We start from the raw sequence: 17,426 nt of genomic DNA, 5'->3' as shown, positions 1-17,426 counted from the left end.
CTGGAGTAACAGATCTCACATCAAAGCACCGATTTGAGATGCTATCGTAAACTTTTTAGTAGCCTTTACTGTACTATTAACATGGCATTAGTAACTTATCACTGTCAAACTCATGACTAGCATTTTTCTCAGCATTTCTTTTGTAGCTTCATTTGGATTCTCAATACCACTTAACCAGCTAACTGTACTTAGCTCTTAACCTTATTTCGTAACATGGTCGTCTTTTACTTTGTTACGTTATAACTTCTTTCTTAAACTGTTTTAAAATGCTGAAGCAATTGTAAAATTCCCTAAAAAATATCCAGTTGTTTCATTCCATCTTTTGTTTATCTCTGATGAAAATTAAAAAAAAAATATATGATTTTCAGAATATAATCCTATTATTCTCAAAAATTATGTTGCTAAAGTTAAAGCAATTAAAAGTTGCTTAGATTTTCATTGTGAACAAATGTAATTTTCAAACTGTTGTAATGTTTTTATTTTTAAAAAAATATCTCATGTTCATGGTTTTCAGTTATTTTAAAACAATTAACCAGAACACACTTAAATAAAACAGTAAGATATAGAAATAAAACACTGGAAACTGTGGAGTTCCTTTACAAAGATAATGTGTTAAATGATTAAAGATTTATGTCTTCAAAGATCTTGAATCTGCGAAGAAGGTTCTTTTTTTTCTGTGTATAAATAAAATGTGGAAAGTGCACATAAAACTATATATATTTATAATCACTCGTTGATTCTCAACACTTAAACAGTACTATGGTGATTATATTCGAATGATGTGAAAAATTATTAATCTGACCACTAACAAACATAATTATGCAAAATAATAATTAACATTTTATTATTACAGTATGAAGTTAATAAATGTGAGAAAAGTCTATTAAAAAGTATATACTAACGAAGAATATCAGTTCCTTTAATTATCAGTTTTTACAATAGATAATGTTACGAATTTTGTATTAGCTTATGAATGTGTATTTATTTAATGTTCAGAGGAATGATTTAATGAATTCATCATATATTGACAATTGTGAGAAGTGTCTTGTAATCCTCTTGTTAAAATTATTTACCTTTAGACACAGCACTACACAAACTATCTAGTAATTAACAGAATTCAACCTTGATGGTCATATTCTCAGTGATTTGTAGTTATTGACAGTTCTACTTATTCTTTAACAAGAGGGTATTTTGGCTGTGACATAATGATCATGTGACCTGAAGCTGTACATGTGTATGTTTAGCTATATGTTGAAGAAAGGAACTTCATAAGTAGCTGAACAAGTCTTATTAGCAGCTTAATATTTTATATTTTTACACTCTTTCTACTGAGGTTTTGCTTACTATTTTCATTTTCTATTGATGAATGTGTATTTATGAACTTATTCTGTAAATGTTCCATATCCATTGAAGTTATTTGGAGAATAGGCATGTGCTAGAATACACTATTTGAATTTTCAAGTTTTCAACCCCAGATATTTTTCATTTACTTTTTTTGGAGGTTTTTTTTATATGGTTACCATTTACGATATATCAGAACTTCCTGAATATAAATAAGCTGTAGTGAAACTTTTCATATATATATATATATATTGTTGCGTCAACGAGGTCACGTGACTAGTATCACGCCACTTCTTTCTCGAACCTTCGTGAACTGTCAGGAGATTACTAGATTGTGGGTAGTCTGGTATATATAAGATGGTCACAACATGACGGGACAATGTGTAGGTAATGAGTAATTGAACTGCAGTCAGAGAGTGTGTAATTGAGTATTGTCGAGCACGAGCACATGAGACGTTCTAGCGTTTATTATAGAGCGACTGTTGAAATTAAGTGTATCGGTAAAGTTGTATTCGGAAAAAATAAACCAGTTTTATTTAAGAAAGGACTTGTGTCCCTAAAGTTTCGTCGGAACGAATTTACGGAAAATTAAGTAACGACTGGAGGCGTAACAATATATATGTGTGTGTGTGTGTCACATTGAATTATAATAGTTTACAGAAATTCTATATACATATATTTCCCCTTATTTTCTTTTCAGCAAGCAATCTGAGTGCTGTATATTGTTAATTCTTTTCTGTTGCCTTCTGGTCATTTTTCTTTCCTTTTCCTTCTCAATAAACTTTACCATTGTTTATAAAAATGAGTTTAAAACATAATTAATAACTTTTCATAAGTCTTTGAAATATAATACTTTGTATACCTAATTGTATTGAATGATAAATTCTTTGTGATGCTGTGGTACATAGAAATTTGTCAGGCTGAAGTAAAAGTTTTTGGAGCAGTCTTAGTTGTACTTTGATTTATATAAATTTATATAAAATTTCTATCTCTTTCAGAACAAAGCATTTTTAAGTAGGCATACACATGTATTAACTTATTTATCAAATGCTTGTTATTCTTTCTGTAAGGTGCAATTTACCTTAAATGTAACAAATGAGGCATTTGTTTCTGTGGATTCCAGTTTAAGTTTTGTGTTAAAATATTTCCCAATCCTTGAACAATGATGTCTTATCACCTTCACTAAAAAACATCAAATACAATGATAATACTAACAAACTGACCATTAGAAAACATCGAATAACTAACAAACTGACCATTAAAAATAAACAAATACAACTAGCAAACTGGCCATTATAATCAAATACAACTAGCAAACTGACCATTATAATCAAATACAACTTGCAAACTGACCATTACAAAACATCAAATACAAAGATACAACTAGCAAACTGACCATCAGAAAACATCAACTAGCAAACTGGATACAACTAGCAAACTGACCATAGTTAACAATATTTTTACATCATTCCCTGATGTTGTTGAACGGAAGAAAGAAATGAATGAAATTTCTGATAAGCTGAACAGCCTTAGACCAACAATAGCACAACTTCTAAATCTTTCAGCTTTCAACTTTGTTACTGTGGCAGGACAGGAGGTCAGTATAAGTTCTATGTCAGTAAAGAAATTGCAACATAAATTCTGTATTTTTATTTAAATGTACTGTTGTATGGAAATGATGGGCAGGAACTGGATGTGCTGGAGAAGTGTTACTGTTGCTTTTAATGCAAGTTGCAGTTTAGAAAATGATAGTGTTAAACTGGCTTAAATGGTCAACTGATGCAGGAAATTTAAAATTTGTCTCTACCCAGTCAGAGATTAAATATTCAATTCAATGAATATATTAAAAGAAACATTGTTTAAGTGTTATAATGGAATTAGGCATCCAAAACCGAAATCAGATCAATACCATTTTGAAGAAAAATCTATATGAGTAGTACGAGAGCTTGGTTGTTAACCTGTCAGTACATTTCTCTATCAGTATTTTCATTGAAAAAAAGCACTCTTGTTAACCTCTTTCCAATTTTACCTGATCATATTCACCACTTTATGGTTTTATATCAAACCATTTAGGCTTATTTATTGTTTTACTCTGTCTTAAACAGTACAGTTGATATTTTGGATGAAAGATCTGGATTTTCGTTTAACATTAATCATATGTTCCTGGTGCTATAAAAGGCAGTTCCGTCTTATAGCTTTGGTATTTATGTATACGAAAAGCATGATCATCGACACTGGTTAGCAGACACTTCCCTTATATGTATAATGGGAAACAGTACTGATAAACAGTGAGTGGAGTTTGATCCTTATCCAAAGAAATGTTAGAAAAATTAAACCTAAGTTATATTTTAGACACTTTGATGATACAGTCTATAGAGTCAGAATAATTTTGTTTTATGTATCTTTTGGATTTCATAAAATAAAGGTGTAAGTAATATCTGTATAAATAATACACTTGCATTTGTCTGTTTGGAACTTTTCTTACAAATTTCTCGATAAAATACCAAAAGTCTAATATCATTAGAAAGGCTTTTATTTGTCCAAGGAGTCTAGATTGCATATTGGCTTTTCAATTCAGAATCACTGTACCTGTTTTTTGCATAGTGAAATTTTTCAATGCAATGAGTATGGTACATGATGGCACAATGTCATTATCATTACATGGTAACTGGCTTTGATTTCAACTTTAGTTAATTTTAATTTGCATAGTATTTCACACAAATGACACTTTACATGTGTGTAATTTCCTAAGAAAATGAAAATTACACTAAATACAATTTGTGTGTGGTTTCTCGACTTATTTAGGTCTAAATTACGCATGTACAGTTCATTCAAAACCATATATTTATCACATTGTAAACATGTATTCAGACGTTTCTGTATATTCAGCTAAGTTTGCCTTTATTACAACTGTACATTATTTTACTTTACTAAATACAATTTCTATGTGGTTTCTTGACTTATGTAGGTCTAAAATACGCATGTGCAGTTCATTCAGAACCATATATTTATCACATTGTAAACATGTTTGCAGATGTATCTGTATATTCAGCTAAGTTTGCCTTTATTACAATTTTACAATAAGTTAGCTTTGGTTCATTTCGTAGACTGCTATAAACACCTTTTTGTTACTTTTTTCTTTACTATGTGTTTTATTCTTCATTTTTGTGAATTTCTTTATTTCAACTTGTAAAACTGTCATACTCTGAATGCTCATAACTGTTTCATACTTTGTACACTATTATAAATACCATTACTGTACTGTATTATTTACTTTGTGTAGTTTTATTAAATAGTTATGTCTATGGGAATTTGTTTGTTTGACCACATAAATTTTTTTCAAACACACCTGGATTCATCGATTTAACATATAATGCCTGCAAGAAAGTGTAGCTTAAAATGGCTTGTGTGAAGGGCATGAAAACTACTATAAATATTTTGCATGTCGTGACTAGCTTACCAGTAGTAATAACAAATAAAATTCAACAAAATTCTTAACTCGGATAATTGCTGTAGATGAGGAAGAGTCTATCAAAAACTGTTTACATTTCATCTATTTAATGTAGATACAAGGAACCAGTCTGAATCGTTGTTCTTTTATCAAAAACTGTTTACATTCCATTTATTGAATGTAGTTACAAGGAACCAGTCTGAATCGTTGTTCTTTTATCAAAAACTGTTTACATTCTATTTATTGAATGTAGATACAAGGAACCAGTCTGAATCGTTGTTCTTTTATCAAAAACTGTTTACATTCCATTTATTGAATGTAGATACAAGGAACCAGTCTGAATCGTTGTTCTTTTATCAAAAACTGTTTACATTCCATTTATTGAATGTAGATACAAAGAACCAGTCTGAATCGTTGTTCTTTTATCAAAAACTGTTTACATTCCATCTACTGAATGTAGATACAAAGAACCAGTCTGAATCGTTGTTTTTTATCAAAAACTGTTTACATTCCATCTATTGAATGTAGATACAAAGAACCAGTCAGAATCGCTGTTTTTTTATCAAAAACTGTTTACATTCCATCTATTGAATGTAGATACGAGGAACCAGTCAGTCATTGTTATTTTGGCCAGCCAATTAGCATTGACAATGCCAGTATATTGGACTATGTCATCTCAAGATGATACCATTGAGAGTGTGTTCTATACATCTTATACACTCTGAAGGCAAAAGTTTGCTAATTACTTGTGAAGGATCCACTAATTTTGTGTCCTATGTCAAAAATGGATGAAACTTTAAGGGAAAGAGCAGCAGTTTGCTTTGAGATTAGTAAATGAGTGTGACAGTTTCCTTAATGAGTGTGCTTATAATTCCAAATGCTGTCAGAGGTTTACCAATAAGCATTACATATCAGTTACTAGCTGAAGGGTGAAGAAGAGACAAGAAAATGATGATAAATTAAACCAGATTCTTAAGGAATTCTGATAGTCGGATGTCATTTAATTGAACCAGAGTGACTGAAAACACAGTTTTCAAACCAGGTTGGATTCTTTATTCTAAAGTGAGATGTCATAACATGCAAAAACACAAATTGTCTTTAATATGGTGTAGAACTATTTATGCTGCTGAAAATCTATTTAAAACTGTTGAGAAAAGGAGGAGGAAAATGTATTATGTATGATAAAAACAGCTTCATTGTGAATTAAGAAACTAATATACTTGTTAGTCTGGTGAAGACATAAAAACAGCTTCATTGTGAATTAGGCAACTAATATATTTGTTAGTCTGGTGTGACATAAAAACAGCTTCATTGTGAATTAGGCAACTAATATATTTGTTAGTCTGGTGAAGACATAAAAACAGCTTCATTGTGAATTAAGAAACTAATATATTTGTTAGTCTGGTGAAGACATAAAAACAGCTTCATTGTGAATTAGAAAACTAATATATTTTGTATCCAAGACAAATGTCATACCAATGTGAAATATAAGAGCTTTTTATTTTATTTGCATTTAGTTTTTATAAAACTGACGTTCTTTATTTCTTGAATTTATATTTTGTAATTTCTTTGATTCACTAGAATATATAAATGTAAACTGTTTCATGTGCATATAAAAGTAAACAATTGTTGATTATTTTTACAAGAATAGAAATGAAATTAATATACAGTTACTTTTATGTAATAAGAATTGACTACATAAATTTAGTGCTAATATTACAGAAAGAGTTTACAATTCGAAAAATTTTAATGTGAGAAATTGGTAACTGTTGTAAAATTTTGTTAAAATGTTTAATGAAAATTCATTAAGTTTTAGTATTTATCTTGATTAAATTTTTATAGTAAAATAGACTTGCATATATTCTTTTCTGAAGCTCTGGTAATTAGTGGTGAAAAAAAAGATAACATTTTGAACTTTAATTTGTCACAAAACTGTTGGAATATGTATATACTGTAAGGTATGAGTTGGTTTATGATAAGCCTCTGTTCTATAACTGATTACTGTTAAAACTGGTGTTTCTACTTACGGTAATTTATGTTCCTATTTGTGTTCAACAGTGTGAAGATATTGTTGCCTTAAATTGTCTTCATACTTAACAACGTGTAGTTTACTGTAAAATTATAAAACATAACTTATTAATTGTAATGTCTGAATGCAAGAAATTCTTATTAAGTCTCTTTCTCTCATATATGATGTCCGAAAATGACATCTAAGATCAGAGAAATATATAACTAGTTTTTATTCTGTATGTTTACGTGATTAGAAGTAGCTTCTCGATACTGAAGTTACTGAATAAGATGAGAATTTGAAGATGTGATGTGACAGGTTTCATCTTATCTTCAATTAATTTAAAAGACTGACAGTAATTGCTGAATACCATTTAAATTCCTTAAAGTTGTACAGAAAAGTCACAATTTTTATGCATTTTGAAGTTGTAAATATACAACTCTCAAATTGCATAAAATGTGAAATACATTTGCCATAATGTGAATTTAACCTATTTCCTGTAATACGATTTACCTTTAAAGTAGTCTGTTAAGCACATTCTATTTTCTGCTGGTTAATAGTACTCTTATGACAGCGGAAGTCACGCAATGCTGGGAGCATGCACGCTGGAGTTTCTAGAAGGATTATGACTTATCGAGGAACCTCACGAATGTCCGAGTGTTTGCCAGGCACCCTCTTTTTTAGTATATAAGCCCGCCAAATAAAGCCAGCGATAGAGATAGATATGTAGATAGATTGAAGATATAGATAATTGAGTCAAGCAAACAGTAGGCACTGTAAGTAAAGTGTGTGAACCACTGTGATTTATAGCGTGTGTTATAAAGGTTGTTAAGTTTAAAGTGACTGTGGAAATTCTGTATATTACAAAGTTGTATCGAGAAAGAATAAACTAGTTTTAATAAAGAAAGGACTTGTATCACTGAAGTTCCTCGGAAAGGAGTTATACCGGAAATTAAGGAAATTATCAAATGAGCAGATACATAACAGTACTTTGCAATTGGTTTCACAGGATTGATAAAATAGTGTATTTATACTTTCAGTTGGGACACGTTTTTACCAGTTCAAGTTTGTTGTCTCAGTTGTAAAACTGAGTTTTTGCAACCTGATCCCTGCAGCGCATTAGCATTGTTCATGCAGTTAATTGAGGTTCAGTCATTTCTGTGGAATCGAGAAAGTTTATGTTAACATCATTATGGAAGTACAATTCAAAACTTTCTAACTACGGTATAAACACTGAGGTTATGAAGCCTAATCTGATTTTTATTTTTAAACACTGTGATTATGAAATAAATTGCTTGATTAATATAAAACATCTGTTTAAATGAACCAGTCTTAAATATTTCCAAAACTAAATACATTTGTAAAAAGTTTTCCCACCTGAGTTTTTAATGGATTCATTCTCAAGTTTGTAAATGAAATCATGCAGGAATCTCTTTAAACTGATAACCATCACTGTTGTGATATCTGAAGTCTCAAAGATTAATGACAGGTTAACCGTCTATATAAACGTCTAACAGCAAACACTTGTAAGGATAAATTACTTGACCAAATTGCTTGTATTTTGTTTTGAAAAGAAAAATTGTTTTATTTTGTTTGAATCTGTCGGAAGAAATTTGATTTTATAACAAAAATCAAGTGCAAGTAGTAATTTACTTATAACTTGCAAAAAAAAATGTGGTTTGAATTTCCCAAACTTTAGTCAACAGTTATGACTTTAAATGTTTAACAAAATATATAACTAAATAAATATGGTAAATATAACTTCAGATTAATAATTTGGGAATGAATATATGCTAAACAAAGAAAAAACAAATTGAAAGAAGAAAGAAAAAGAGCAGCTTCAGCTGCAAGGACATCTCTCCAGGGATAATGATTAAATTGATACTTTTACGTATCTGCTCATTTGATAATTTCCGGTATAAACTCTTTCCGAGGAACTTCAGCGATACAAGTTCTTTCTTAATTAAAATTAGTTTATTCTTTTTCGATACAAATTTGTAATACACAGAATTTCCACAGTCACTTTAAACATGCTCCCAGCATTGTGTGACTTCTGCTGTCATTACAATACTTTGAGTTCATATATGAGTTGAAAAGAGCAGCTTCAGCTGCAAGGACATTCCTCCCAGGATAATGATTAAATTGATATGTTGAGTTCAAATATGAGTTGAAAAAGAATTTTTGCTGTTTGAAGGTAAAAAAAATCCACAAATGTAAATATCACTAACTCAGTACATTTAGACTTTATTTTGTACTGCCTATATGGATATGCCTCTCTTTGCACAGAATTCTTCACCTAAAAATTGTTTGTTTGTTTTTAACACATGAATAATCACTCTGATTGATCAATGTTCTTTTTACTTTCTCATTTTTAGTTGTATACGTTCTGATTTCTCAGAGTAAAGGATATTTTAATGTTTTATATTTTACCTCCCTTTCTACCCCTGGTGGCTCAACATTAAGCTTGAGGGCTTATAACACTAAAATTTGTAGTTTCATTCCTGTAGTGAGTGCAGTACAAATAGCTTATTGTGCATCTTTGTGCCTGTTGATATTTTTTTCTGAAAGGTTTTATTATCACTAACTGCAAGACTTTCCAGCTAAATACATTGAAGCTATTACAATATTTTTCATAAGCTAAGATCATATTTATTTACCAGTAAATTTTAAGTATAAACAGTAAATTTGGTATGATATTTTATTCTAAAATACTTTTTATTTCAAGACCTGGTAAATTCATGGCAAAAAGAAAGAAAGATTTTAATTTGCATCAATTGTGGTGATAGTTTCATCTAAGTTTTGTTTATCTAAGATGATTAATTTTTTCCCACAGAAATAGTCATATTTCTAATATTTGTATTTAAGCTAATTGAATATTGTTTTAAATAGTAAAAATATTTGTAATAAAAGTAATAATTTGTTTTTTGAACTATCTAATTTTATAAATTTCAAAAGTGAACATGTACATAAAAACTATACATTAGGCTTAATGTATCAAATGAAATCATAAGTATAGTGAATGATGAGCATCAATGAAACTATATCTAAAATCTGATAAATTTGGTACCAAGTGTTTTATGACTGCTTCAACTAATAATACTGGTGTAAGCTAATAATTTTTAGATATTTCCTTTTTTCAGTATTTAATAGAAGTCAAGAATACTAACCTGTCCCATGTACCTCGTGATTGGTTAAAAATTAGTATGTAAGTATGATATTACTTGTCTACACATTAAAGTAAGAAAAATGTGAAATTACACAGGGCTGCAAATTTAAAGTTCATAAAAGTTGTTTTGGTTTTAATAACGGATTTTCCATAATTCAGCTATGCATATTTCAAAAATAATATTTATTTTTTTCTATCATGTAAGGATTTTTTACAAATCAGAAAGAAAAACACTTGCTTAGATCAAGTTATTATTTCATTTACCGCAATGAACATTTTTTATTATTATGTGTGTTTCTCATGGGTTCTAGAATGATTGATAAGACTCTCACGTTGTGATTGGTCTAGAGCAATCTATAGGCAGTGGTTGTCAACATTTTAAGCATAACAAAATGGGGACCAATTTCAATGAAAATGATTCACTTATATAAAATACATAATGATGTTTTGTGAAAAATCTGTACATGATGGAGAAAAATGGATATTGCTTTCAGATCCAGCATACAGTAATTACAGTAGAGCATTTAAACATTTCAAGACAATAAAACCATCACAGGTCTGTGTTATTATAGCAAAATGTATTTTAAAAATTGATAAAAATTGCACATAGTTTTGTTTAATGAGAACCAGAATTTACTGTCAGAACATTCATGGAGCTTGCTTTGTTTTGAGAATTTTGTGTTGATGCAGTTAATCACAAGTTTAAGAATCTTTGCAGAAATATTTTGAAATTTCATGAGTTAATTGTGTTTATCCTTGAGCTATTGATCTAAACTATTTATTCTCATTTTTGAGATTCAGTAGTCCCCAAATTCATGAGTCATGTTATACTATAAAGCTCAGAACTCTGTGGAACTGCTAAGTTAAGTTGTTATAGTCGAAGAGATTTTATAAATCTAAAACTACACATGACTTTATTTGTATTAGAAATGAAAAAGAAAACATTTATCTTTTGGGTGATTTCAATTTTAAGCCATGCATTATATTATTACTTGATTTTTTATGAAAAGATATCATACTCAATTTGTTCTATGGGCTGGGAAGGTCAGAATGTTTCTGAGAATCCCGAGGTTTCATAAGTGATTTAAGAAACATTGTATGTGCTTTAGTATGCCAGTTCAGTAGAAATACTTGCTGGAGCCACAGAAGCATGATGATTGAAATTATCCTTGACTAAACTTTCTGCACTTTGGTTGACAGTGAACCTGGTATTTAACTCTTCACTCTTCCTGCAATTGGTCTGTTCTGTGTGTAGCCTTCTACAATATACTTAAACCCACTTTAAAGTTTTCTAACAGAATTATCATTATCAAAATCATTTGTTTTATTGTCTGTTGAAAGACACCTGCTAAATAGAGGTTATTAATTCTGGCAGTCAAAAAAGTAATGTGTGCCACTAGGAAAACCGGTGACGATTACCGGAAGCAAAGGTGATAGGACAGGCTTCAGTAGTACTTAATACCACAAACTGTAGACAAGGAAAGACTGGAAACATGTGGAAGTTTAACACCTTCTTTCTGACAGTAAAAATATGCAGAAAATCATATGTGGCACTTATTTTGTTTTGACAATTTTTATTGTAAATGATACGTATTGAACAAAGTTGTGATAGGTCTATGGTAGAATGACTAACATCCAAAGTGTAATTAAATTAGTTGCTCATTATATACATCTTGTGCTGCTGCATGTTTGACAGAAAATAATACATTATATTCATCCCATATGTGTTGTCCAAAAGTGGTTTGAAGAATGCAGACTTCAGTATTTTGTTTTGGATCCCAGTCTAATATCTGTGGCTTATTGTTGTAATCCTGTACTAACTGCATAAGATACTTGTGGATGAATGGGCTATGATCAGAGAAGACACCTCTCGGCACCTTGGAGTCAGCGCTGTACAGATTCCATACTATTATCATGGCAAAGGGTGTTCCAAATGATAATTGTAAGAACTTGAGAGTAAAAGTAAAGAATGGTGTAATAATATGTCAACCACACTTTATTTTCGATATTCAGTGCAGACAGACCTTTTGTTGGGACTACATCAAACTGTTTATATCACTGACTGCTTGAACACATGTTTGATTGTGAACTAGCTGGAATTTTAAAATGTTACTGTATTTGTGAAATTTGATTTAATTCATTAAAATCTTTAAGAAATATTGTTCAACAATATATGGTGGCTAGTGGCAAATATTTTGATTAAATTATCAGTATTATTACACTATTTCTTCTTTAGCATTATTTTTCTGATGACTATTCACCATTGCCATTTACAAATCTAATGTCGTACAGACAGTTAACTAGTGATAAATTTTGTTAAAGAAAAGAGAGAACAGAAATAACTGCTCTCATTTCTCAGGACAAAACAAGTTTCAAGATTCCGGTCCCCAGCAGTCGAATCTTTGCTCAATCAGTTGCAACAAGTTCAAGAAAAGCTGAAACTTGCCTGCCATCAAGCGTGGTTATGCTTTTTAGAGTATGTATGTACATGTACCTATATTTTGAAACTGTTTAGTATTAATACCATACTTATGAAATACATATTAGTGGAAAGTCAGGTTAGCTTATACATTACATGTTGCAATATTACAGCAGACAACTGACTTTTCTGTGATCAGATTTGTTTCGATGAGGTTCATCTCGTGGAAGAGTATGTAACTGTCTTTTTCATCAAACACAACCTCTGCCTAGTTTGTATATCAGTCTTAGTATTTTAATTGTTATACATACATGTATACATCATAGAAACTAAGTGTTACAATATTATTCTATTCTGTCTAAGCCTAATGTTCATAATTTGTGGTATTTTCAGTTTAAACTGATTTCCTCAAAGACTATTAGGTAAGTCTCCTCTATAATAGAAGGATCAGCAAGGTAAATTACAAAATGATTCTAAATTTCTAAACTTACTGAGTTTCAAGCTAAGAAATAAAGACACTGGATAAGATGTGTAACAAATAATGAGAAATTTTTATTTTTTGAAAGACAGAAAACACAGTGAACATATTAGCATTGGATACTGGACAGTCACCCCTTACTGGAATTGTGGATTGATTAACATATTTTCTTCCCAACAACCAATTCACTTGAGGTCCCGTATAGTACTGTTTAACGTTTAATGTTTTTACTTAATGAGAAATTAGTACTACCCACTGTGACGTCGTAACATCTGTCGTACCAGTGAAGGACATTGCAGTCATTTCTGTTGTTTACAACATACAGCATTGCAGAAATATAATCCTTGGGTGGAACAGCTATTATCTCTATCTTGACTGGCTACTTTTAATGGCTACTGGTTTATTTTACTTCAGAATTTAGGACTCATGTTGGATGCAGAACAGGTAGCTCATTGTGTACCTTTGTGCTAAAACAAATTCCCCTATTTTTTCTAATTTTATCAGTTTTCATATATTTCTAGTATAATAGTTTTCACTATTCAGTTCAAATACAGGCCACTTACTTCCTGTTGTAATCACAATGTTTGACAAATTTGTTCTTATAATTTCTGTTATTAATACTAATGCAACCACTTTTCATTATTTCATGAACTTTTCTTGTTTAACTGTTATCTAGTATTACATGACACACAGCTGATTAATTACTATTATCACTAGATGGCATTTCAAACTCATTCGAGGGTTAAATTTTTGTTTTGACTGAAGGTAAAAAAAATGTTTTAGGTTTATTTTCCAATAAATAAAAATATATTTATTTAATACCTGGTTTTTGTATATTTTCAGTGTCTACATATAAGTGATACACATAAACTTATGTCACATCATACATCTTACAGTAGGTAACAGCAAATTTAACAAGAGTTTTTGAAAATGGAAATTAGTTGTTTTTGGAACTATAATATAGAGATTGTATTGGGATTGTAGTATTAATGAAAGAAGTATTCTGATAACATATGGATAATAAAAATTAATGTGGCTTATTGTATCTATTAGATATTTATTTATCCTTGGCAAGTGAACATACTTTTAAAAGTATTGGCATATATTATCATGGAACAGAATTTTTGTATAATATGTTTTATAAAACATGTTTTGTTTTAAAACTATGTTAAAGGTTTATTAATTTTAAATTTTTTTGCAATAATAAATTCTTATGACCTTTTATAACTTCAAGAACCATGTTTTATTAAGCTTTGTGTGAAAGGTTATTTTTAAAAGGTCTTTGTAACTCATATTTTTTTTATCTTATTGTATACAGTGAGTTCAACTCTAACTTCTACCGATTTAAGAAAGTAGTATCAAACTTGGCCACTTTAGACTGCTTCTTCAGCTTAGCAGAATTTGCTAAACAAGAAAACTACTGCAGGTATGTTAATAATGTACCTTGATATACATTTGTGTCTAATAGTTTGTCACCTTGTTTTAAAATTATTTCAAACCGTTCTAACTTGATAGCGTAAAACAACTTCAATATTTCTTGCTGTCATTGCAGGCCTGCCCTTGTAGATACTTTTCACAAAGAACTAAAGATTGTTAATGGTCGTCACCCAATAATTGAAAAGCTTTTATCTGGTCAAGGACAATATGTTCCAAATGACACTTTCCTGAATGTAAGTATAAAATTACACTTGTGCTATTTCCACTGTTCATTCTTTGATGGAAGAGTTAAATTAAATAGCATCTTACTATTATATGAAATCTCAATATATATATATATATATATACTACCAAGAAGAGTGAATAAAAATCAGACTTTTATATTATTAGATTTATAAGAAATGTAAGCAGTGTAACAATGTAAATAGTTTTGGTATTTCTCTTCCTTCAAAGTAGTTTCTTCTGTTCATGTGAAATGATTAAAAATTCATACATACAACTTGTATAATCAGTTATCTTTTTGTCAATGTGATACATTTCAACCTAGTTTTGTGACACATTCAGAGAACAAATCAACCAAATCTTATAAAGTTTTTTGATTTGTATCATTTTTACAATAAACCATTTAGCTTTTAAACAGTCCAAGTAAGTTAGTAGGATATTCAGTAGTAGGATAACTATTTACACTGCTGTGTCATCTATAGTGTTAACTATTTACATTGTGTGTCATCTATAGTGTTAACTATTTACACTGTGTGTCATCTACAGTGTTAACTATTTACACTGCTGTGTCATCTACTATGTTAACTATTTACACTGCTGTGTCATCTACAGTGTTAACTATTTACACTGCTGTGTCATCTATAGTGTTAACTATTTACACTGCTATGGTTATCTTAATTGTTCTTTAAATGTGTTAACAAAAAATTGAAATTGTTATTTAAGTACTATGTAAGTACCTCATATCACATTATCCTATAGTATACCTTTCATATTTACTAAGTGTTTAAAGGTTTTTTTACACATACTAAATCTGGTCAAGGTCTTATGCCAATTCAGCCCTAAGTGTTACTTTCTATATTTGTGGAAACCGCTGTCTCATGGGATAGTTGTAGTGTGTCACACTTTACCACATGTTTGTATAACTGCTTCACAACTGTCACATGGAGTAGAGGTACTTTAAATTTTTTCAATCTAATTATTTTATTGATCAGCTACAGGAAGATAAATTGTAAACACACTTTAACATTTTCAAATAGATTTGTTTCTCACAATGAAAGACTCGGGACTTGCTTTGGAGTCTTGTTTCTCACAATGAAAGACTCGGGACTTGCTGTGGAGTCTTGTTTCTCACAATGAAAGACTTGGAACTTGCTGTAGAGTCTTGAAGCCCATTCTTTCTCAAATTCTCAACTTGCTGATCATACATCTTAGTTTCAAATATAGCTCATCTTCACTTTATCTTATTAAACTACAGTTTTCCACTATTTACCTATTCTTTTTATAAACTAGCCATGTGTACCCATTAAAGAAGCAAAAACTACATAAACAATGATGTTTAATAATGTTCCTCTTCCTTTATTTCGTTATTAAGTCCCTGATGGTCTTGTTAGATGCTAATTGTATACCATTCTTTGTGGAATGTAATAATTGACTCATTAACTGATTAAGTATATGTATCTCTAAATTCAAGGCCAGAAGTGCAAATGTGTCTTATTTTAGGATCTTTTATTTTAGCGTTTTTGGGCAAAATTATTAAAACAATTATTAAAACTGTCAGACAGTTTCCAGTTACCATACAAAAAACTACTATAATCAATCCAGTCAACTCTGACTGATGCAAGCCAAAAGTTTCTAAAAAGTGGAAATATTCCCTATTTCAGAGGCTTGTTTATTCTCCTTCTTGGGCAAACATCCTAAAATAAGATAGCCCACATACAGCATCAAACAGTTTCCAGTTATGATACTGTTACGTCTCTGGTCGTTAGTTAATTTCCCGTATAATTTCTTTCCGGTGAAACTTTAGTGACACAAGTCCTTTCTTAAATAAAATTAATTTATTCTTGCTCAATTCAACATTGCAATACACTTAATTTCCACAGCCAATTTAATTTAAATAATCTTATAAAAACACGTTATAATTCACAGGGAACGATTCACGCACTAACTTACTACCGTGCTTGACTCAATTGTCCATCTCTGTCTGTCTGCAATTCTATCCCGATTAATTTTCTGGCACACTTATATACAAGAATAGAGGGCATCTAGCAAATACTGGATTATTCGTGATGTTCCCAGATCTTTCTAGAATCCAATACGTTTTACCAGCGTCACGTGACTCCTGCTATCGTAACAATACCAAAAATTAAGGTAATCAAACGAACCAACTCTGGATGATAGATGCTAACACACACACACACGATGGAATATTTTTTTAGTAAGATAAAGCTTATTTTTATTCAGCTTATTATCAAATCCATGGGCCTATGGTCCACATTCACAAAATAGTAGTTCAAGCAAATTTGGCATTAATTTACATTAGAGCACATAAAAAAGTAACTTGAAATTTAATGCTCAAACTACTGTGTTGCACTTTTTCAGTTTAATGATCATTGCTGCTATATTGCAAATTTAATTTAACCAAGCTACAAATGGTAATTAGTAGGACCTACTTATTTATGTGCTCTGAGGTAAATTAATGACAAATTTGGGGTCCACTTTCAGAAAATCCCTGTAAAAGTGTGTTAGTGAAACACCCGGGTTCCCTTGCATTCAAAGTTTTATTGAGCTACTATTTTATGAATTTATGTCAATAAGTTTGGTATCAAACTGTACGTTATAATTCAAATTTTAGTACTACACATTACTCAATTTCTTAATTTAAAAGTAAATATTAAATATGTATGTTGAATGCAGGACTGGTTCAAATTAGATGTTTGTAAGGTCAAAATACTAAGTCTATAGTTTCGTATGAATTAAGAACTCAAATTACCGAAATTTTTGAAAGGCTTAGCAACCTATGACAAGCAGCAACTGAGTACAAAGGTCGTAACTAGAAGAGATAATTGTTTACTTTATTTCTTTATTTACTGTTCTATGTTTTTAGAAAAATAGGTTTAAGAACTT

At 30.2% G+C, this 17,426-nt stretch overlaps 1 protein-coding gene across 1 annotated transcript in view; it reads left to right on the top strand.

Annotated features, from left to right (window-relative positions):
- Positions 1-17,426, top strand: part of LOC106469829 (DNA mismatch repair protein Msh3-like) — a 69,145-nt gene that overhangs the window by 42,835 nt on the left and 8,884 nt on the right. Inside the window, exons 10-14 of the mRNA XM_022398390.1 lie at positions 2,758-2,938; positions 9,941-10,005; positions 12,326-12,442; positions 14,182-14,289; positions 14,416-14,533. Coding sequence (XP_022254098.1) covers positions 2,758-2,938; positions 9,941-10,005; positions 12,326-12,442; positions 14,182-14,289; positions 14,416-14,533 — 589 coding nt within the window. The remainder of the gene's footprint in view (positions 1-2,757; positions 2,939-9,940; positions 10,006-12,325; positions 12,443-14,181; positions 14,290-14,415; positions 14,534-17,426) is intronic.

Source organism: Limulus polyphemus, unplaced genomic scaffold (assembly GCF_000517525.1).
Source record: "Limulus polyphemus unplaced genomic scaffold, Limulus_polyphemus-2.1.2 Scaffold3674, whole genome shotgun sequence".
In the NCBI taxonomy this organism is placed as follows: Eukaryota; Metazoa; Arthropoda; class Merostomata; order Xiphosura; family Limulidae; genus Limulus; species Limulus polyphemus.
The sequence above is the reverse complement of the archived record's forward strand: the minus strand, read 5'-3'. Positions and strand labels throughout refer to the sequence as shown.